At 43.8% G+C, this 23,233-nt stretch overlaps 1 protein-coding gene across 4 annotated transcripts in view; it reads left to right on the top strand.

The window, feature by feature from the left end:
• Nucleotides 1-19,292, top strand: part of abcc3 (ATP-binding cassette, sub-family C (CFTR/MRP), member 3) — a 36,480-nt gene extending 17,188 nt beyond the window's left edge. The window contains exons 8-31 of one of the 4 annotated variants that reach the window (XM_010895452.3): nucleotides 1,273-1,512; nucleotides 3,409-3,586; nucleotides 3,681-3,842; nucleotides 4,160-4,252; nucleotides 4,757-4,960; nucleotides 5,146-5,292; nucleotides 5,462-5,549; nucleotides 5,932-5,998; nucleotides 6,089-6,215; nucleotides 7,282-7,458; nucleotides 7,896-8,063; nucleotides 8,681-8,864; nucleotides 9,232-9,340; nucleotides 9,513-9,669; nucleotides 9,770-9,977; nucleotides 11,765-12,078; nucleotides 13,647-13,846; nucleotides 14,022-14,148; nucleotides 14,881-14,982; nucleotides 15,733-15,879; nucleotides 17,103-17,261; nucleotides 17,405-17,571; nucleotides 17,807-18,001; nucleotides 18,807-19,292. In XM_010895452.3, the coding sequence (XP_010893754.2) occupies nucleotides 1,273-1,512; nucleotides 3,409-3,586; nucleotides 3,681-3,842; nucleotides 4,160-4,252; nucleotides 4,757-4,960; nucleotides 5,146-5,292; nucleotides 5,462-5,549; nucleotides 5,932-5,998; nucleotides 6,089-6,215; nucleotides 7,282-7,458; nucleotides 7,896-8,063; nucleotides 8,681-8,864; nucleotides 9,232-9,340; nucleotides 9,513-9,669; nucleotides 9,770-9,977; nucleotides 11,765-12,078; nucleotides 13,647-13,846; nucleotides 14,022-14,148; nucleotides 14,881-14,982; nucleotides 15,733-15,879; nucleotides 17,103-17,261; nucleotides 17,405-17,571; nucleotides 17,807-18,001; nucleotides 18,807-18,918 (3,832 nt within the window). In that variant the 3' untranslated portion in view covers nucleotides 18,919-19,292. Of the gene's footprint in view, nucleotides 1-1,272; nucleotides 1,513-3,408; nucleotides 3,587-3,680; nucleotides 3,843-4,159; nucleotides 4,253-4,756; nucleotides 4,961-5,145; nucleotides 5,293-5,461; nucleotides 5,550-5,931; nucleotides 5,999-6,088; nucleotides 6,216-7,281; nucleotides 7,535-7,895; nucleotides 8,064-8,680; nucleotides 8,865-9,231; nucleotides 9,341-9,512; nucleotides 9,670-9,769; nucleotides 9,978-10,345; nucleotides 10,657-11,764; nucleotides 12,079-13,646; nucleotides 13,847-14,021; nucleotides 14,149-14,880; nucleotides 14,983-15,732; nucleotides 15,880-17,102; nucleotides 17,262-17,404; nucleotides 17,572-17,806; nucleotides 18,002-18,806 lie in introns of those variants that run through there. The other 3 variants (XM_010895453.3, XM_010895456.3, XR_002196817.2) reach the window with 3 other exon arrangements.
• The last annotated feature ends 3,941 nt before the right edge of the window (nucleotides 19,293-23,233 follow it).

Here is a 23,233-nt window from a genome sequence, read left to right on the forward strand (position 1 = left end):
CCAACTTTTTCCCTGAGTGCTGGACAGATGAGGAGACTGTTTTATGTGCTTGGCTCTGAGTACTGAGGAGTGTGTGTCTGTGCATCACACGTGTGTGAAAAAATAAAGTTTGTTTTTCATGTGGCACATGCCAGTATCTTAAAAATGATACAAACCACTGTAATATACAGCTCCTTTTGCATTTAATGTGGTTTTATACTCTGGGTTCAGTTAAATGCGTGGGAGAGAAGCAATGCTATCTAATGAACTGAGAAACACCCACCATAGATAAGATAATGTCAGAGAGAACAACAGACACATATTGCAGTGTAAACAGTCTGCAGAGCAGTGGAGTGATAAAGCACCAGCTTTATCATTGAGAAAAAGAACATATTTGACTAACACATAAAACCTTCAAACAGAAAGCTTTCTGCTTTTACTTGTCAAACAGAGCTTTCTCAGCTTATCGACCTGGACATAATGTTTACCGGGCTACATACTAAGCCATGGCCTGTCAGATCCGCTGCACTTAGCAATGTTTCTACTAGCACTGATTCTGCTTTTCTGAGAAATGTTTGGGCTAAGCTCGCATGTGGTTGTTTTGTTCACTACATTAAATATTTCTGCACTCATTCTAAAGAGGAACAAAACACCCTTTTAAAAAAAAAAACATTTCACCCTGTCAAAAAGTGACCTCCCTGTCTCAGAATCACCATAGCAATCATTGAGGTTCAAGTGTGCAGCAGGATGTTTTGTTGGGAGGGAGATGCACTGCTTGGTCTTGTCATTTTTCTTTAGTCATCCTCAAACAAAGATTTGTCCTCTTTCAACCACTCCGGATAAAAGCGTTAATGAAATGAGTGTCTGTGAAGTTCTTAAAATACCCGTGTTTTGTTATAACACACCAGGGCGGGAGCGTCGTTTTTTCACAAATTTTCTCTCTCCCGGCGCTACTACAGTGGTTCTGCTTTCTCACACACGTTCTGTCTGCGTCTTTTTTCATTAACTTAAAAGACCAGTCAAATGCTGCGAGGGTGGCCTAAGCCAGTAATTGCTCAAAGCTGTTTGGGGGTGGAGTGAGGCTTTCCTTTATTAATCCTCTGTTGGAATTCAACCCGTCCGCATTCACATTTGTGTGACACAACCGTGCGAACTCCTACAGCAAGACCTCCCTACTCCTGTCCTGGCAGGCTAAAACATTTCACAAGGGGTTTCAGTCAAGGAGCGCTGATAAAAAGTATGTTGGATAGAGGAATTAGTTTAATGTACAAACCCCTTTTCTCCCCTCCCCAGTGCTGAAGACCAGTCCACCCAGGCGCTGTACTCCAAGCCTCTGCCAGCGGGAGAGGGCAACCATGTCGGAGGGGAGAGCAGCCCCGAGGAGGTGGAGGTGCTGTTGTCAAAAAAGAAAGGCCCAAAGAAGGCTTCATTCCTCCGTTCCCTCATCAAGGCCTTTGGGCCCTACTTCCTCATTGGATCCGGTTTTAAACTCCTACAGGACCTAATCACCTTTGTTAACCCACAACTTCTCAGGTATCTTTTAAATGGCACACAACCATACATCAAAAAGCAGACATTTGTATTGTGGTGAAACATCCAGCAGTGCTATAAACTCCCTTATTGACACATTTAGCTGATTTTACTGGCTATTACACTTTCCGTGACATAGAAATGAAAGCTATTTTTGTGTTGAATTATGAAATCCTGAGTTCTCCTTCTGTATTTAATCTGTATAACTTTGTGAAGTTAGATTTGCTGGAAACTCTTTACATCCAGGGCCAATCCATCCAGGGTTTTAACAATTCCCACAGAACCAGTGGAAAATCTTCAAGTAGGCAACATTTTGCCTCACCTAATTATTGAGGGCAATTGTGGAAGAATAAAAAGGGCAAATCTATTGTTATTATTTGGCCCTAAATATATTTTATGTAATGCAACCTATTGAAGGAAACTGATAAGGGACTGATTAAGTTGCTGCACTGCCTCAGTTCACAGATCCCATGTCAATGTCAATGGAACATGTCAATGTAACTAGGACATCATGTAGAAAATGTAAAATAAGTCACTTTTACTTTTTACTCTTTCTCTCGCGTTAGAAATCCCGGAAGGAAACCATCCCACTTTTTCTAACAACATAAAATGATGGGTCCATATAGAATAGAACACTATAAAATCGTTATGATGAATATGCTGTATGTCAAATGCAAATTAATGTGGTTTAAATATAGGTCAAGTTCTCGTTAAAGTTAATTGCTGAATACAGGTTATCCATTACTTCGTGTTGTGTGCTATATATGCTTATAGTTCTATTGTCAGACCCGTCACAGGAAGCTGTGTTTATTTCTAGGTTTACCGGTTGACAAGGCAACATTGTTCGTCTGTTTAATATACGTGAACAGTATTTACCTATGTGGTTTGTGGAACGATATTATCTATCTAACAATCTCTCTGGTCACTGTTCTCCCGGAAATACATTTGATGTTTTGCGTGGTGTTGGGCTTTAAGGTCCTTATCACCTGTCAATACTGCTTTTATGTGTTTGTGATGTAAAGCCACCGTGTGAATATGTTACCTGTGTAGGGACATTATGAAGGGGTGTGAATTTGAATAGGTGCCATATTCTGTGAAAACATAACCAACCACAATGCCCTCTAATTATTTGGACAGAAGGGACACATTTTGCATATCCTTTTGCTCTATACTGAAATGATTTGGATTTAAAATCAAACAATTACTGTAAGGTTAATGTATAGATTCTGAGAATTTATATATATATTGGTTTGACTATTTGGAAGTGACAACACAATTCTATACTATTTCAGGGCGCCAAATATTTTGCAAAACATTATGGTTTAGTGTTTAGTCAGCAAGTATTTAGTGCAAAGTGTTTTTATCCTTTGCTCTGCCTGAAGTCTGTGTACCCCTGAGCCCTCCATACGCTGGGTTTTCTCTTCATTATTGGTTTTGAGGCCTTTTTGCCTCGATTCATCTTCAGCAAAGACATGTAATTTTCTTGCTGTATGATGAAAGCTGTAAGTTTGGAGTTATTTGTTGTGCTTTAGCAGATAAGCACGCTTAATAATTAATTGTGCTGCTTCTGGCAGCAGGGTTCATCACCAATGAAGACGTGACCCAGTTCCAGGGGCAGCCATACATAGCCAAGCCATAACACACCATCCCCCATATCAGGCGCTAGGCTTTGGGCAGTTGGAGTTTATTTCCTGGAGATGGGAGATCAGGATAGCGTTTTGGTTATACAATGCCTTTCCATAAACCGCATTGTAGCTCATTCTCATTTTTAGTCCATTCTAGAGCCTGACTGTCACTCATTGCATGTTTGAATCACATTTTATTTTGAAATAAAATCAGTATGTCATGCTACAGGGAATAATAAAGTTGCATCCCCCACTTCTTCTCTATCCTCTTCAGCTTGTTGATCTTGTTCACAAAGCAGAAGGAAGCGCCGACATGGTGGGGCTATGCCCTGGCTTTCCTCATGTTCTTCACAGCCTTCCTCCAGACCCTAATCCTGCATCAGCACTTCCAGTACTGTTTCGTCACTGGCATGAGGCTCCGCACAGCCATCATAGGAGCTATCTACAGAAAGGTACGCACCGACTGAAGCGTGCGTATGCACGCACGCACCCACGCACGCGCGCCACATTACGGCCTTCTCATGTGTCCCTTCTGTCTGCCCCTAGTCTCTGGTCATCACTAATGCAGCCAAGCGTACATCTACAGTGGGAGAGATAGTCAACCTGATGTCAGTTGATGCTCAGCGCTTCATGGATCTCACCACCTTTCTTAACATGCTGTGGTCGGCACCGCTCCAGATCATGCTGGCACTGTATTTTCTGTGGCAGGTGGGTGGGCTCGAACATGGATGGGGGTTCATTCATCCGCCATAGAACAAGTGTGCACTGTTTGGGCAATAGAGCTGATGACAAGACCTCTTTGTTGTTTGTGTCTGCCCTGCCCTGCGTGTTGTATTGTCTTTTTGTGTTGAGTTCTGTTGACTGTTCATTGTGAGCCATTTCTGACTGGCCCTGCTTTGTCTTTGTGTTTTGATTGCCCATGCTTTGTCTCTGTGTTTCGATTGGTCCTGCCTTATCTCTGTGTTTTGATTGGTCGTGGTTTATATCTGTCTTTTGATTGGTCATGTCTTGTATCTGTGTTTTAGAACTTGGGTCCATCAGTGCTGGCTGGTGTGGCTGTAATGATCCTGCTGATCCCCTTTAATGCCGCCATTGCTATGAAGACAAGAGCCTACCAGGTAAACACCACTCCCTTTGCTAGTATACAAAGCCTTATTGTTGGTGAAATGGAATAGAAGTAGTGATGGTTATGGTAGTGATGATGATGATGATGATGATGATGATGATGATGATGATAACTGTCAACACGATGAAGAAGTCTTATTTTCTAAGGGTATCCAATGAGAACCACTGTGCTTCAAGGCCTCCAATGCCACCGTTTTACCACATCTCTTCAAATAAATTGGCTTGTGGGTGGAAAGCTAAGCACAGATCTGTATATTCTACTTTGATTCTGTGCTTCTGTAGAAAAAATATTTTTGTGGTCTGTCCGTCTGCTCAGATTGGAATATTTTGCCTTTGAGCCGCTATCAAAGACTCTGTAAACAAGTATGAAATACAGGATTTATTTTCTTGAAATCTAGAAAGCAGTGAATGTCCTCTCCTTTTGACCTATCCCTTCCCACTGTCCCTTTCCTTCTGCCCCCCCCCCGCCTCTCTGTCAATGTCACTTTGTCTCTCAGGTGGAACAAATGCAGTACAAGGACGCTCGCATCAAACTGATGAATGAGATTCTGAATGGGATCAAAGTGTTGAAGCTGTATGCTTGGGAAAATTCTTTTAAAAACAAAGTTCTGGAGATCAGACAGAAAGAGCTCAATGTTCTACGCAAGACGGCTTACCTCGGCGCTCTTTCTACCATGGCATGGACAAGTGCGCCATTCCTAGTATGCTTGCACACACACACACACACACACACACACTTTCTACTCTTCACAGTCCTTGTTATCAAACATTTTGCATTGAGAATATCAGTAATATTTTTTGCAAGACTGAGTCAAGCTGAAGTGAAGATCTGTGGGCTGTCTGGAGGATATTTCCAGTATTTTAAATTTTTTAAATGTCTCCACAGGTTGCCTTGACGACATTTGCAGTTTATGTTACCGTGGATAAAAATAACATTTTAGATGCAGAGAAGGCCTTTGTGTCTTTGTCTCTGTTCAATATCTTACGGTTCCCTCTTAATATGCTGCCCCAGGTCATCAGCAGTATTGTTCAGGTAGGCTCACAATGGGTTTCTCCTCTTTCACTGTCAGGGGTTGGGGTCAATGTCAGGCAATTCAAGAACTACAATGAAATGTCACCTCCAGTTTTCTGTAATGTTTGCAATAGGAAAAGGTGAAATTCGAATCTGGTTTAATTTCGGGAATGTACATTTTTCTCTCTAGGCCAGCGTGTCTCTGAAGCGTATCCAGGACTTCCTTAGTCATGACGAGCTAGACCTAGAGTTAGTGGACAGGACCAATACTGCCACAGGTAAACATGCTGAAGGACCTGTCCCAAACATTAATATGGTTAAATTGGTTCCTTTTCCCTAGGCCCTTCTCTGGCCACTTGGTTTTCAATGGAATGAGGGGAAAAGCTTATGGTGTTTTTGCTTAGTCATGCTTAAATGTGCTGTTTCCATGGTTATGTTGCCTGCCCTTATTTTAGGCAGTTCATTCTTAAAAGAGTTTCAAAACTACTTTTGGAATTTCTTTTTCCTAATAAAAACATTTTAAACTCTTGAGCTGACTAGAAGGATTTAGACACGGGGATTCCAGTGTGTAGTAACCGCTTATTATCTCCTACAGTGACAAATGCTGAGTCATGCTTTCAGTTTCCTGCCATTCATTCTTATGTGTGTTTTTCTTTCCAGATTGCTCAGTGACTGTGGTCAATGGGAAGTTCACGTGGGCAAGGCAAGATCCTCCTGCCTTACACAAGTGAGTTAGCAGGTTGCGTCATGCACAGGTTCAATTACCAAGGAAAGAATGCAATTTACTGACTTGTGTCTTTGTGTTGTGCGTGTGCAGTATAAACCTGATGGTGCCTCAGGGCTCTCTGCTGGCTGTGGTAGGACACGTTGGTTGTGGGAAGTCCTCTCTGATTTCAGCTCTGCTGGGTGAGATGGAGAAACAGGAAGGAGACATATCTATACGGGTTAGTGTCCAACTAAATGTGAACTGTACAGCGCCACCTTTTTTATACTTGAGGGAAGGCCCTTGGGACAAAGAAAAACACACCTGTCTGTCAAACAAATGACATCAAACAAAGTTTCACAGTAAGGGTAGGCCTGATTATTCCCATGAGATACAAACGAGAAAACAACATCAAATTGATCAGAAAGAATTTCTTTAACACATCTTTGTCTTTTCTTTTTATTGGCCAGTCTGAGATATGGCTTTTTCTTTGAAACTCTCCCTAGAAGGTCAGCATCCCCGACTCGCCTCTTCACTGTAGACGTTGAGACTGGTGTTTTGCAATACTATTTAATGAAAGGGCCAGTTGAAGACCGGCGAGGCGTCCGTTTCTTAAACTAGACACTCTAATTTTTATGTCCTCTTGCTCAGTTGTGCACCAAGGCCTCCCACTTCTGTTTGTATTCTGGTTAGAGGCAGTTTGAGCTGTTTTGTGAAAGTAGTGATATTACAGCTTTGTACAAGATTTTCAGTTTCTTGGAAGAATAGACTGATGAGTTTCTGTCCATTTTAAGCCTGTAATCGAAACCACAATTGCTGATTTCAACAGTGTTATTGCTTCTTTAATCAGCACAACAGTTTTCAGCTTTGCTAACAATTTCAAAAGGGTTTTCTAATGATCACATAGCCTTTTAAAATGATGAACTTGGATTAGCAAGCACAACGTGCCATTGGAACACAGGACTGGTGGTTGCTGATAATGGGCCTCTGTAGACCTATCTAGATATTCCATTAAAAATCTGCCGTTTCCAGCTGCAACAGTCATTTACAACATTAACAATGTCGACACTGTATTTCTGATCAAATTTGATGTTATTTTAATGGACAGAAAATGTGCTTTTCCTTGGAAAACCAGGACATTCCTAAGTGACCTCAAACTTTTGAATGGTGGTGTGTCTAGACTGCCCTGTCACCAAGTGCCCGCCCGTCTTTGTCCAGAGTGGGACACTCCTTCAGGACTGATTGGTTGGGTCTGATTGTTCGGGTCTAATCGGTTGGGTCGGTGTTCCCTCCCTTGTGTCCTTCAGGGTTCTGTGGCCTACGTCCCCCAGCAGGCCTGGATCCAAAACGCAATTCTGAGAGATAACATCCTATTTGGCAAGGCCTATAATGAGCCCAAATACCGCAGTTGTTTGGAGGCCTGTGCGCTGACCCCTGACCTGGAAGTACTACCTGGGGGCGACATGACTGAGATCGGAGAGAAGGTATAGAGATGGCGAAAGGTCATGGCCCACTGAGGTGAAGCCCATTCGCCCTGGGAGCCGTGACCATATTTTGAGTGTAAACATATTTTAAAATCATGGATTTGCTTGTGAGTTTGGAACAGTGGTACTTAAATATGGCCCTTGAAGCCAGTTCCACTCCCTTTTCCATTGCCACACCTAATCAGGGTCTTAACCTACTGTTCCACTCCATCTGCACCCACCTGGGGTCCCATATTTAAATAAGACCCTGATTTGAGGGTTGCAATGAAAAGATTGAGTGTAACTGGCCTCAAGGGCCAGAGCTGAATACCACTGATATAGAAGATTGTCTATAGATCCCTGACTTGTCTCTCCTTCATTCCCCTCTCATCTGTTTGTCCTTCTGCCTCTCCCTTTCTCCCTTCCTTTCTTTTGCTCACCACCTCTCTTTCCCTCAGGGTATCAACCTCTCTGGTGGCCAGAGACAGAGGGTGAGTCTGGCAAGAGCTCTGTACAATGAAGCCGATGTCTACCTGCTTGATGACCCTCTGTCTGCAGTGGATGCCCATGTGGCTAAACATATCTTCGATCAAGTAATCGGCCCAGAGGGGGTGCTGAAGGGCAAGGTGAGGAGAGACAGGATTGCTCTGTTGTGCATACATCCACTTAAACAGTGACATTAGTTTTGTTAAAGAGACGTGGTGTGGTTCAGTATCTTGTCCTTTGTTGTTAGAAGAAATACGGACCGGTCATGGACAAACAATAATTAGTGGGAAGTGGTTTCAGATTCACCCAAGTTTGGTAGCCAATGCTGCTGTAATGGGCACTTAACCACTTCCCAAATAGTAATACTTACCTAATGTATGGTTTGTTATTCATCTTCTTGATCAACTTGTCTATCCACCCACACACTCTGTTTTAATATTTTGTTCTTTCTGATATTTTCTTCTTTGAGATTTTGACATGCCCTAACTCCTGCCAGGACTTCTACAGACATGTTAAGCTTGCACATTTCTAGTCTTGAGAGACTAACTCTGTTGCTCAAGTAAGAAATGTCAGTAGAGGAGTGTGGACATTCAGTGTGTGGCATTCACCAGTGCATTGTATTGTAATGTCTGTGGTCATTATATTGTGTGTAACTTCCTGATAGTTATCAATGACTGCTTAATATGTACAAACAGTAAGTGGTTTAAAATGAGCTCACTTAACAGGACAGTTTCTTGTGGTCTTAATGTCCCTCCAGACGCGTATCCTAGTGACACATGGCATCAGCTTCCTGCCACAGGTGGACAACATCGTGGTAATGGTGGAGGGCAGGGTGTCGGAGATGGGCTCATACCAGGAGCTGCTCAAACAGAACGGAGCCTTTGCTGAGTTCCTCAGAAACTATTCCTTGGAGGACATCATAGAAGAAGACGGGGCAACTGGTAAAACACTGTTTTACTATTACCAGGGCCATTCACGTGTTAGCCTGTCAGGTCTGTCACACTGCTGGTTGTCTCATTCCAGCTGATCATTATCTAATTCCTGGTCTCACGGGTTTAAATCAGTCCCTGATTGGGTGGGGAGTATTTGAAAAAAGCAGTGAATCTGGCTTTGAAATTTGTATTTGCTGTAGCAGCTGATAAGCCAATAAAAGGATAGCTGCCACTTTAACCTATCCCTCAACACCAAGGATTAGGATTGTTAGTTGAAACGAGGCAGTCTATAGGAGCAGCTGGTCACTTCTACGCCAATTGGAGTGTGGCTACCTGCTCCATAATTACCATGGTAACACTGACGCATCACCCACAGTGGCTTTTGATGAAGAAGAGGAAGACTTCCCGGATGACGCCCTTAGTAACCATACAGATATGGTGGACAACGAACCAGTGGTCAATGAGGCAAAGAGGCAGTTCATAAGGTACTTTTACGCTTCTGGAGGTTAAAAGGGAAGTTTAAAATGTACCCGTTGAAGGTATTTCTTAAGCCTCTTTATACTGTAATAGATAACTTCAAAATTCCATGGAACCTTAGGGCAATACGTTTTAGATTGAATGATTGTCAGATTCAATCCCTTTCTCACCCTCCTGTAGGCAGATCAGCATCATCTCAGGGGACCTGGAGAATCCAAGGGGTCGGTCGGTCCGAAAGCGTCTGTGCAGCGAGAGGAAGCACGTCGAGCCTGATCCAGAGAAGAAACTACCCAAAGTGGAGAAACTCATCCTGGCCGAGACGGCAGAGACGGGCAGGGTGAGGGGAGTTGGGCCCTGAGGGTGAGGGGGGGAGCTGGTCGTGGTGTATTCCAGGTAGACTCTTTGTCCTCTAAGCCCTCTCTCCTCCCTCTTCTCAGGTGAAGGCCAAGGTGTTCTGGGAGTACGCCAAGGCGGTAGGCCCCCTGCTGTCCCTCTTCATCGCCTTCCTGTACGGTTGTCAGAACGCCGCCGCCATAGGAGCCAACATCTGGCTGAGCCAGTGGACCAATGACGCGGTCGGGAACGGGACGAAGGTTGATGTCAGCACGAGGGTGGGGGTGTACGCTGCCCTGGGCTTGGCGCAAGGTGAGAAGACCTGCTGTTCATCTCCTTAGAATAACGACACATGGAGCTAAAATGGTTAAGATTCAATATACGGAACATGGCTGTTAGTTATAGTTCTGTGTGCATGTATGTGTGTGTGTGTGTGTGTGTACATTGTATGTTTTCCTTTCTATGTGAACATTGCTTTATTCTTTACTTTATTACTGTATCAGTGGTTGGTTTTGTATGAGGTCCTTGTCCTGGGTTCTTTTCCTGCAACACTGGATGCTTGATTTCAATTGAAAAGGGTCTCTGAATTCAGGACAGAGGACACATGTTGATCCCACTGGCTCCTCAACCCTCATCTCCCCGCTCCCTCCCTCCCTCTCTTTTCCTCCACCCTCCGTCAGGCATCCTGGTCATGGGGTCCTCCTTCACCCTGGCTATAGGGAACATCGGAGCGGCCAGGAAGCTCCATTGTGCCCTCCTGGACAACAAGTTTCACACTCCTCAGTCTTTCTTTGACACCACCCCCATAGGCCGGGTCATCAACCGCTTCTCCAAGGACATCTACGTGATCGACGAGGCCCTGCCCTCCACCGTCCTCATGTTCCTCGGAACCTTCTTCTCCTCTCTCTCCACCATGATAGTCATAGTGTCCAGCACGCCCATTTTCGCCGTGGTCATAGCCCCGCTGGCTTTCATATATGTCTTTGTCCAGGTACTGCTTGTGTTCCGATGAGCTTCGGCCCGTTTGCTCGGCTCTCTAGGACGGGAGTTGGTGGTGTTAAGGAGTGTGTTCACCTGTTCCTTTCCCTCTGTGTCAAAGTGTTGTTGCTGATGTTCCTCAAAGCAGCATGCAGTGCCTTGATTCTGGGAGCCGTTTCTGTGTTTGTTTGTTTTTTGCTTTTTTTGCACAGCTTTTTTTTGGTGTTCCTGTCATTTGTTGAGTGTTTGCTCTTTCCTATCCTTTACTCTAACCGTGCATTCACTTCCCCCCCTGTCTTCCTCTCAGCGGCCCTAGAACTCTTCCTGCCCTGCCTGCAGTCTGTTTATACACACAGTGGGTGGTGTAGATTTACCCACAGCGGGTGCTGGGTAAACATTGTTTAAAAGACATATATGTACATTTCAATTGTTTATTTATTTTAGATGAGGCAAAAAGTATTGAATGTTCACACACCTGGACATAGAGCAGTCATGTTTATGTTACCATCTCTACATTGTACACACAGTAGTTAAGGAGGTCATAGATCAGTTAGTGTGTGTTGCCTGTGTTTTTTGACACCTCTGGTTGCCTGAGGCGGTCACACTGGGAGCTCAGAACATTATTGTGTTTGTTACAAAACAACCCTTCATTCAGAGACACATACGGGGAAGGTATTGTACCTGTTGTATTTTGTTAGAGTAAGAATCCTTCTAGAAGGTGTAGGGTGAGGTTTCCAAATGAACAGAAATCTGAAGGTGTGTGGCTGCCATCCGCTGGTGAAAAAAGGAAGGTGTAATTAGTGGCCTGAAGCCACATGTTTTTATCCATACTTTGAATTATAGGTTTTGTTTATGGGTACTTTTGTTTCTTGTCTACACTCAACTCCGTGAAGTCCATTTTACTCCTTGAACCAGGACACAAATAGAAGGGTGATCTTCTGCCAAGTGTGTGTCAAATGACTCCATACTGTGCCGGCGATGGCCGCTGTATCGGTAGGCTATGGTGAGCTGCTGTTACCTGGTCCCCCTGAGTGACTGTTTAAGACATGGGAGAGAGGGACAACGCAAACTCCATCAAATTAACGGCGGCGTCATTGTTGTCACCTGTCCTCCTCTCCCAGGTGTGCTGCTGTTGGCCAACTGCCTGCTCTCCAAGGCCTACAGCATGCTGCGGGCAGCCCGGCTCATGCACCTCCACCTCCTCCAGGGGGTGCTGAGGGCACCGCAGGGCTTCTTCGAGAGCACCCCCACGGGGCGCGTTCTGAACCGCTTCGGCAAAGACGTGGACACTATAGACTCGCACATCCCAGACAATATTGACATATGGATGCGCACTTTCTGGTACACAGTGAATGTGCTGATCATATGCTCTGCCCTCACCCCTCCATTCATACTAGTAGTAGTGCCGTTGATGGTGTTCTATTGGTGGGTCCAGGTAAATAGGACACAGCTCATTAATACTGGTGTGTGGGAGTGTGTGTGTGTGTGTGTGTGGTTCTGTGCGTGTTTGCGTGTTGGATGTGATTGCCGTCATCATGGTAGTGTTGTAGTGGCAGTGGTTGGTTTGGTGGTGAGAGTCGGTTGAGGACTGGTTAGTGGAGACCCGGCCTGGAGGCTCAGGCGGCTGCTCCACTCTCCAATCTTTCGGTGTGTGTGGAACGGCTGTTCTTCTACTGAATACCACCCCGAGGTTAACATGAACACAGTTGTCACATAGAGGAAGATCATTTGAGGCCATTTTATTCGTCCAATTGTGTACAGTGCTTACAATTTCGGACTTCTCCCAGCCTCACTTGTACATATTAGAATGTCAGAAGACATGATGTGAGGACTGCATTTTGTATTTCATATGCTGCACTGTTCTGTGTTGTGGCTGCGTAAAATTGCTCTGAATTAGTGAGGAAACGGATGGGTGTTCTGCTGGGTGATCAATGGAGGGCAGCCGTTCTCTAGTGACCTGTGTGTAGAAGTAGGTCACGTCGGAATGATTGCTGAATGTTCTTGCCGCTGTTTGTAACTCATTCTAATCAGTTCAACTTCTAATCATCGAACATCCATTTGTGCAACAGTCGGTTTGGCCGGTTCCAGCGGCTTTAATATCACCACTCCCTTTAATGCTCTTTTCAGTTTGATAGAGAACATTTTAAAGAGATTACAATGTCGTGACCAGACATTTGCCTAGTTTGTATTGTGACAGAGAACATCTAAGGAGATTAAAACTTCCTGACCTGACAATGGCATAGTTTGGAACTTTGGATGTTTCACTGAGGGATGTTTATATATATTTTTTTTTTGCTTGGTCATCCTTTTATTAAGTGATAGCTATCAGTTTCCTAAAGGGTTTGGAAGATTTTCTAAGCTCTGCTGTGAAATTCTGATTAACTAACTGGAACTTCAACACTTTAAACTGGGTTGCCGTCATCTCACATCTGCTTATGATTTCTTCTTTTTGCTTTTGTCATACCTTTTCATCTGCATGGTTATTTACATCCTTCCTGTCTCTCTCAAGCATTGATAAGGAATATTTCTGATGGGGACGTGTGGTTTATTTGTGTGCTCTCTTAAAGGATTCCCAAACCACACACTACAACATTATGATGGCATTCAAGCACCAGGACATTTAAAGTGTTACTTTCTGTTTTGTAATCACATATATTTACTACTGGATGCTTGATTCGATATTTGAGAGTTTTGCTTATTTCTTAGAATGTAGTTTCTTTGGGTGCAGGTGTAAAAAAACATCTGCAGCGTTCCAGACCTGGTGTTACGATCATTCGTGTAGTTTAATATTCATTAATGTAGCCAGATATTCATTCAGGTTGCCAGAGATTATTCATGTTCAAATATTATATCACAGTCTAATGAATCGATTAATTTATTAGTCCGTCATAATATCGCTGCAGGTGTTTTGTGCTCACTGTACTGTATAATGCTGTGCTTCCTGTATAATGCTGTGTTTTCTGTATAATGCTGTCATTGGTCTCTTTCCTCCCTTGGCTATAGAGATTTTATGTGGCCACGTCTCGGCAGCTAAAACGTCTGGAGTCAGTCAGCAGGTCTCCTATATACTCCCATTTCTCCGAGACCCTCACTGGCTCTAGTGTTATCAGAGCCTACGGCAGACACAATGCCTTTGTACTTTTGAACGATATGAAGGTGGATGAGAACCAGAAGAGTTACTACCCCGGTATAGTGTCCAACAGGTGGGTGGAGCCTTTCTCCTACACCACATTACGGAGGACACTGACTGTGTTCCAGAGCTCTTAACTGATGTATCTACGTAATTTCCACAGTAATCTAGTTCAAGGTAGGGTGTGCATCAACACCGCGTGTCCCCTTTGCACTCCGCCCTGTGTGACGTGTCTGTGGTGTGTGCAGGTGGTTAGGGGTGCGTATAGAGTTCATTGGGAACTGCATCGTGCTGTTTGCTGCTCTGTTTGCTGTGATCGGAAAGGCCCACCTCAACCCTGGACTGGTGGGACTCTCGGTGTCCTACGCTCTACTGGTATAGTACAACGTGTCCCCCATCCACATCCACTGTCTGTCCTCTACTGGTACAATACAACATGTCCCACATCCACTGTCTGTCCTCTACTGGTACAATACAACATGTCCCCCATCCACATCCACTGTCTGTCCTCTACTGGTACAATACAACATGTCCCACATCCACTGTCTGTCCTCTACTGGTACAATACAACATGTCCCCCATCCACATCCACTGTCTGTCCTCTACTGGTACAATACAAATGTCCCACATCCACTGTCTGTCCTCTACTGGTACAATACAACATGTCTCCCATCCACATCCACTGTCTGTCCTCTACTGGTACAATACAACATGTCCCACATCCACTGTCTGTCCGTCTGATTCGCTCCTCAGTAAAACAATCCCCCTTGCCTGCCACTGTCATTCAGTTTTGCTAGTTTGTAAGATGTCAGTGGGCATGCTTAGCGGGTCTCAATGTGTCTCCATTCAGGCCGTCCCGGGGCTCAAACCCTTGCCTCGCAGACACATGTCTCAACAGTGTCTTACCCAGTTGTGCCGCAACGCCGCAGCTATTCAGCAGCGCAAGTGGGGGCACTTCAGGTTTTTAGACGGCTTTAGTGTTTTTAAGGACAGCATTGTAAAAACATCTGGGACAATGCTGTTTAAAAGCTTATTGATGCGTGCGTGTGTGCGTGTGTGTGTATTTTGGCAAATAAGAATCACACTAATCTTTTGAATTTGTGACAGGTGACCATGTCTCTGAACTGGATGGTGAGGATGACATCAGATTTGGAGAGCAACATTGTAGCTGTGGAGAGAGTCAAGGAGTACTCTGAGACGAAGACTGAGGTGAAAGGAAACACAGTGCTTGTTATTAGGATAGATGTTAAAGTCACCCAATGAACCAGGGCTAATCACTTATAAGTACGAGCCAAAGAAACAGTGGAAATGCTCTGTTGTTGCCCACTCTTTGTTACTTACTGACCACTTGAGTTCTGTAAACATGTTTCTCCTTAATTGGCCCCTTCATTTGCTCCAATTGAGAAACACTGTTCATATTGTTAGCCAGGAAAGTAATCCATAAAAAAATCTTTAGCTGCCTTTAGCTGCCAATTCAAACTCATAATCACAGCCATGAAAGACCAATAAAAGTATAACTAGATGTTTTATGTGCCATACAAGGCCTCCCTTTGAAGTTGGGCAGCTGGGCGCTGGTAGCCTGGATGTTTGAGACCCGTTTGTTTACTAACCCCAACAAATATGCCCCTTTTTGTTGATGATTTGATTGAGTTCATAGTATTTAGAGTTTATTATAAACTCAGAAAGATCATGGGTTAAAACTGGCACAAAGGCATGGTGCCTGGACACCATGGTGCCATTAGCCTTGGTTTATTGACTGTATACCACTAACCATTGAAGGGCCATTGACTGTATACCACAAACCAGTAATTACACAATTAGGACAGCAAAATGTCATTTTATGTCATACCAATGGTATATACCACAGCTGGTTAACCATTCATTGCTGTCTCTGACCTCTGACCGGACAAGTCTGTACAAAGCACATTGAATAATGGAATTTGCAATCTGTGATGCTAGGCCCCATGGGAGGTGGAGGAGAAGAAGCCTTCTCCTGATTGGCCGTCCCATGGGAATGTGGAGTTCAGTGACTACAGTGTGAGGTACCGAGAGGGTCTAGAGCTGGTTCTCAAGAACCTCACCCTCAGTGTCAAAGGCGGAGAGAAGGTGAGCACTGCCGACATGTAGGCCTGTAGATTCAGTTTATGATGGGGGAAACGTGTTGGGGTCCAGGGCTGGTGGGGTCCAGGGCTGGTGGGGTCCAGGGCTGAGGCCTGCTGCTCTGTCTAGTGGAACTTCAAATTACTCTTCACTGTTGGCAGAACAGCATGATGTGTAAAGATGCTACATCAAGGCCTCCACAAAAAACTATATTTAATTGAGTTCGGTGAACTAAAAGGAACTGTGTGTGTGTGTGTGTGTGTGTGTGTGTGTGTGTGTGTGTGTGTGTGTGTGTGTGTGTGTGTGTGTGTGTGTGTGTGTGTGTGTGTGTGTGTGTGTGTGTGTGTGTGTGTGTGTGTGTGTGTGTGTGTGTGTCTGTGTGTGTGTGTGTGTCTGTGTGTCTGTGTGTCTGTCTGTGTCTGTGTCTGTGTCTGTGTCTGTGTCTGTGTCTGTGTCTGTGTCTGTGTCTGTGTCTGTGTCTGTGTGTGTGTGTGTGTGTGTGTGTGTGTGTGTGTGTGTGTGTGTGTGTGTGTGTCTGTGTCTGTGTCTGTGTCTGTGTCTGTGTCTGTGTCTGTGTGTCTGTGTGTCTGTGTGTCTGTGTGTCTGTGTGTCTGTGTGTCTGTGTGTGTCTGTGTGTGTCTGTGTGTGTCTGTGTGTGTCTGTGTGTGTCTGTGTGTGTCTGTGTGTGTCTGTGTGTCTGTGTCTGTCTGTGTCTGTGTGTGTCTGTGTGTGTGTGTGTGTGTGTCTGTGTGTGTGTGTGTGTGTCTGTGTGTGTGTGTGTGTGTCTGTGTGTGTGTGTCTGTGTGTGTGTGTGTGTGTGTGTGTCTGTGTGTCTGTGTGTCTGTGTGTGTCTGTGTGTCTGTGTGTGTCTGTGTGTGTCTGTGTGTGTCTGTGTGTCTGTGTGTCTGTGTCTGTGTCTGTGTCTGTGTCTGTGTCTGTGTGTCTGTGTGTCTGTGTGTCTGTGTGTCTGTGTGTCTGTGTCTGTGTGTCTGTGTGTCTGTGTGTCTGTGTGTCTGTGTGTCTGTGTGTCTGTGTGTCTGTGTCTGTGTGTGTCTGTGTGTGTCTGTGTGTGTCTGTGTGTGTCTGTGTGTCTGTGTCTGTGTGTCTGTGTGTCTGTGTGTCTGTGTGTCTGTGTGTCTGTGTGTCTGTGTGTCTGTGTGTCTGTGTGTCTGTGTGTGTGTCCATTGTGCATGTTTTTTCATTATGTTTTAATTGTGTTTGTGTTGCAGATCGGTATTGTGGGTCGAACTGGGGCTGGGAAGTCCTCTATGACTCTGTGCCTGTTTCGGCTGCTGGAGGCAGCTGGCGGAGAGATCACAATCGACGGGGTCAACATTTCGGAGATAGGACTCCATGACTTGAGATCTAAACTTACCATCATACCTCAGGTATACGCACATTTTACTGGTAAAATGCTTGTGCAGGTGTTCCTCAGGGCAGAGCAGAATTGAGTTGGTGGTACAGTAACAACAAAAGGCTTTGGCACCAATCTCTACACTGTCCTAACCTCAACTAACCTCTCCTTCCCCAGGAGCCAGTGCTGTTCTCTGGCAGCCTGAGAATGAACCTGGATCCCTTTGAGAAGTACAGTGATGGGGAGGTATGGAAGGCTCTGGAACTGTCCCATCTCAACAAATTTGTCAGCAACCAGCCGGCAAAACTGGAGCTGGAGTGTTCAGAGGGAGGAGAGAACCTCAGGTAACCTAATCAAAACGCTTCACCCCAGCAAGCTTTCTGAGTGAAACACATTTTCATTCTCACATGTTTGTGCCTGGACAAGGTTTTTATCGTCATATCCAGGTGGGAATTGAACACATAAAAACGCCTAAAGAACATCTTAATATTCAGATCACTTTAGGACAAAGTCCTTGTCTGAATACATATTTCAGGAACTAATGTTTCTTTCTTTCTTTTGACTCTTGTGTGTGTTCAGTGTGGGCCAGAGGCAGCTAGTGTGTTTAGCCAGGGCTCTGCTCAGGAAGACCAGGATCCTCATACTGGATGAAGCCACGGCAGCCATCGACCTGGAGACGGACGACCTCATCCAGTCAACCATCCGGACACAGTTTGAGGACTGCACTGTCTTCACCATAGCTCACAGGCTCAATACCATCATGGACTACACTAGGTAACATATAATACCTTACACATGCGCGCACACACACACACACATCGTATTAAAAGGGATAGTTCACCCAAATTACAGGAGGACATGTTGGTATTCTTACTTGGTAAACCTGCAGGAAAATATGAGAAGGTCATGCTTTTTGCATTTCAGTCAGGGTTAAGGTATAGTATATTCAAAATGTAGGGAGGGTGGAGTCATTTGAAGTCTATTTTCTTCTGTAATTTGCTCCGTGTTTTAGAATAGGTATATTATTGACCTTTCTAGATTTGTCCTGGATGAAGCGTCTGATCCTCTACTTGGAATGTAAAATAACCTGTCACACAGACAATGTATTTTAGTCTAGGCTTACTAGGCTTAAGGAACACAAAGTTCCTGTTGGGAAAAACACAGGGCGGAGGCTGCCTACATTTTAAAACATGAACTTCCTTCCCTAGTTTTTAAAATAGGGAAGGAAGTTAGTAAAACATGTGAACAGTTTCAGTGTATGCCTTGTCTTTAAATGAATTAGCAAAAAGCGGAGTAAAAGTGAAGGTATTTGGACATGTTGTCTGCTATCTATGTTATGTTATCATTACTATTGTGGGGTATCGGGCTCTGGTTTTTCAAGTGTCCAAGGATGTTCACATATAATATATTTTGCTTAAGGGACAGGTCCAACCTTTCACAGAGGTCCAACTTAATCTAGGATTCTAAAATGACTGTACTATCATTATAAATAAGGTAAACCTCTTAGCAGTCTTTGGACAGATGTATTTCAAGTTCACATTACGCAGTTTTCACAAGTTCATCTTCCCATTTTTTGCAGAGTGCTTGTGTTGGACAAAGGAAAGATTGCAGAGTTTGACACTCCTACAAATCTTTTATCCAAGAAAGGAATCTTCTATGGTATGGCGAAAGACGCAGGGCTGACACAATAGCGCAACGCTCTGTACCTGTATAAAACCTATAGTGCCTTCTGGTGGAACACAGATTGCCAGTGAATGTATCATTTTATACTGCAGTTCTCTGCAAAACCAAGATATAACCTTTTTTTGTATGTTGTTACTTTTTCACAAAAACAAAGACAGAAACATCTGTGCCACTGTAATTTCCACAGGTTTCGGGATGAATCCATCTAAGTTTGTACTGTATCGTTGTTAGTATTTAAGCTGTAGTTTTTATTTTTAAGTGTCTGATTGGGAAGCTTGCTCAGTTCCATGTGCGATTCGTCTGTGAACCTTATCTGTAAAAACTTGAATTCTGTACTACCAAATATGAAAAATGCCTTAAAATAAATTAAGACTTTCTGTTGTTTCTGTGATTTTATTCAATTAATGATAATAATATGTTAACTCCTGTTGTATAGTCAACACAAGGAAAACCAACGCTGCTCGAAATGTAGGAGGCATCTAATGGGTGCATGTGGTGTAGATTACAGTTTGATACATGGCCTGTCAACACAACACAAATTATACACCAAAGAAACATATGGCCTACATTACCGTTTGATTCTTAGCCAAGCTATACGTTTCTGTGTGGAATTCCTCACTGACTAGTACAATGGTCCTGTTGTCACTCAGCATTTTGTTGTTTGTTGTTTAATTATAGTGTCAAAAGGTACTACCCAAATCTGCCCACTTGACACCTCTCTGGAACCAAGGGGAAGTTACAGCAATTTAGCACTAGAGGGGGCTCTTTAATCACACACGCACACGCGTGCACACACACACACACACCTCCCTTGCCATTGCTACTGCCATGTGGCTCCAAACTTAGGCTTACAGGAGCATGATTACACTGTAACAACTCCAGAAGTCTTCAATGAGTTAACAAGCACACTAAAGCCATCCTGACACACATTTACTGTTCACCTCTCCTTTTGGGAAAACAACCCAATAAAAAAAGTAATTGTCAAACCATTCAATAAGCCTAACTGCACGACATTAGTGAAGTTGTCTCACAAATATCCAGAGGAGAGCTCAAATTAGACTTTTACTCGTTTATGGTCAGGCTTGGTCCCCAGTGATTCAGTGTACCTGAGGGTTGATGTGGTCTCATGAGGAGTCTGCTCCCAGACACTGAGCCCAGGTTGGGGTTGCATTTCCCCTAATTGTTCTAAAAAGCCTTGAAGAGAGTTATCAGGTCCTAGATCCATGCCTAGGGGCGCATCCCTGGTTTCTAACGAGAGGGGAGTTAATCCTCCGATTGCTCACGGCATGATCCCTCCTACCCATTCACACCAGAACCACACAACTCTGGTTCTGGGAAAAACGGGGCATGCTTTTCTCAGCAATGTTTTTCTTCATTAAATGTCTGTTCTAAGGAATCGGCCATGAGCTGCTGAACACTCGAGTCAACCGACACCAAATGCTGACAGGTTCAGCTGAGGATGGATGAGTAAAGGGCGCCAGGATGCTGTGTAACGTCTCAGCCTACAGGGCAAAACCACATAAGACACAGGCCACCTCCTTCCACTGTGAGTTCATGCCTCAGGCACAATTATTATAAGTGAGATAAAACCTGAAAACAGCTCAAGCAAAGTGGTAACAAAACAAGACGTTTCTTCGGGGATGAACAAAGCCAAGCTTGTTTCTCTAATGCCTTGATTTCTGTGCTTTGTCAGTGTATTGCCCAATATAGATTTGTGGTTGTCTGTGGTAGTAGGGAAATGCCAATATGTCAGCTTTTGGCACAGTATGTATTTTCCCGGCTGTTGATGGATCAAAGAGCCGCTTTCAGAAAGCCTGCGAGGTGGAGGTGTGAATAAACTATTGAGATGGATATACGACTTGATGTGATTTGACGTGTTTTAGCATGGTCTTTGAGGGCTTTCACCATTCTAACATTGTGGAACATTCAATGGTTTTATTGTAAAGGTGATACTGCATGATTTTAGTTATTGGTCTACTCATGTAAACAAATTGTATTTTTCTGTGTGTAACATGGAGATTGTTAAAATTGGCAGTTAGCGTAATGGTTGGAAGTCTCCTGGTACATCAGCCAGCACCTCCTAATATCACGGAAACGTACCTTGAAAAATGTGTTGTCTTCCAGAGCTGCTTGAAACTATGTGAACCTTACAGGGGTTGTCATTGTTTTTTGAAAAAATCCTGAAATAAACTCATAAGATATTTAGCTAAACCTCAATTCGTAATTAAGACATTCCAAATACACACAAACTAACAAAAACACATGTTTGTATTGTTTATTTAACAAAAATAGTTTATTTAATAAAAATTCTAATTTCTTGTGTGCAAGTATGTGAACCCCTTCATTCAATACCTCAGCTACTTGACTGATGGTCGGACATTCTCTTCAAGAAAGCTCTGAATTTACATAGCTTCTGAAAGATTCCAGAAGCTGCCAGGTGGGAATCTTCTGCCTCCTTTTGGGATCTCATCCAGAAAGATGTTTAAGGAGACCCAAGGAGCAGCTCGGGGCTGAGGCCAGAACCAAAGAAAATGAACATGACCAGGCTGAAAGGCGGAGTTGGAGGAAGATGGCCAGGAGATGGAGGGTGACTGAGTAGCTGCCAGAGCTACAACCACCAGCATCCATTCCTCCCAAACCCCCAACGGGAGGCTGCCACTGAATTGATGCTGCCTCCCCCCAAAAACAGGGTAGACCTTTGCTTTTCCTTTCTCCCTCACCTCCTCCCCATGAACTTCTGTTTTTTTTTTTTTATAAAAAAACGTCCAGGACACCGAACACAACCTGTGTCCGTTTCCTGTGTCTCTCCCCGTTACTCCAGAGAATGGACGTGCAGAAACATTCCGGTTTATCCGGGTGGTCTCTGGCTAAGTTAAGACTGGCAGTTTGGTTATTTTTTTAAAGCAGAGGCTTCTTCCTAGAAACCCTCCCATGAATGCCATTTTGATTCAGTGTTCCTCTTATTGTTGAAGCATGCACAGTAACCTGAGATGCAGCAAGGGAGGTCTGCAAATCTTCAGATGTTATGTTTGGGTTGGCATTTACCTGATTTCTTTTGTGGCTCTTGGGAATATTTTGGAAGGGCATTCTATTCTAGGCTGAGTTGTTGTCATGTTAAATACTCTCTGTTTGTAAATGATTTTCCTCACATTGGATTGATGGAGCTCAAATCTTTTGAGACGGTCTTATAGCCTTCCCCAGACTAATGTGCTCTCACGGCCCTATTCCTGTTGTCCTCTGAGATCTCCTTTCCTGTCGGCATGGTGTGTTTTGAATTCACTTCTATGGGTAATACCAAAATGGCCAGGTTTCTGTCTTCTCTGTTTATCAGACTATGGCCAAAACTCTTTCCTAATGATCCCTCCTTTGATTGGTTCATTTTTAATGATGAAGTGAGGGATATGAGACCATTCATCCAATCAGAATCTGTCCACATTCTTCAGACCTGCTGTAGGTCCTCACTTGTCATCTTTACATTTCAGCTCAGCAGGCAGGTTTTCAACATTTAGGTCAGGGGACTGGGATGGCCAATAAAAAAGCTTGATTTCCTGGTCTGTGAGCTATTTGGGGAGGGGGGGGGGTTGTAGGAATTATTTAAATCATTGTCTTACTAAAAGATGCAAAAATGAAATCAGATTTGCTCTACAATCAAAATGTTGGGACGCTGCGTAAAATGCAAATAATAACAGAATGCAATGACGTGCAAATAATTTATCCCTATTTTTTTATGAAAATAGTACAAAGACAACAAGAAATGTTTTTGTTTTTGGAAAAGTACATACCCATTTTTAATTTGATGCCAGCAACACAATTAAAAAAAGTTGGGACAGGGGCATGTTCATCCAGTGTGTTGCATCACCCCATCTTTTAACAATACTCTGTAAGCATTTGGGAACTGAGGAGACCAATCGCTGTAGTTTTGAAAGTGAAATGTTTTCCCATTCTTGCTTGATATAAGATTGCAGCTGCTCAAGAATTTAGGACCTCCATTGTCATATTTTTTGCTTCATAATGTGCCAAATGTTTTCAGTGAGTGACAGGTTTGGACTGCAGGCAGGCCAGTTTAGCACCAGTACTCTATTACGGAGCCATGCTGTTGTAATATGTGCAGAATATGGTTTGGTATTGTCTTGCTGAAATAAACAAGGCCTTCCCTAAAAAGGAGTCATCTGGATGTTCCGCCAAAACCTGTATATATTGTTCAGCATTAATAATGCCTTCACAGATGTGCAAGTCACCCATGCCATGTGAACGAATGCACCCTCATACCATCACGGCCATCCAATATTGTTTTTTGGCATTGCCCCTTGCATACCCAAATTA

This window comes from Esox lucius, chromosome 5 (assembly GCF_011004845.1).
Source record: "Esox lucius isolate fEsoLuc1 chromosome 5, fEsoLuc1.pri, whole genome shotgun sequence".
Classification (NCBI taxonomy): Eukaryota; Metazoa; Chordata; class Actinopteri; order Esociformes; family Esocidae; genus Esox; species Esox lucius.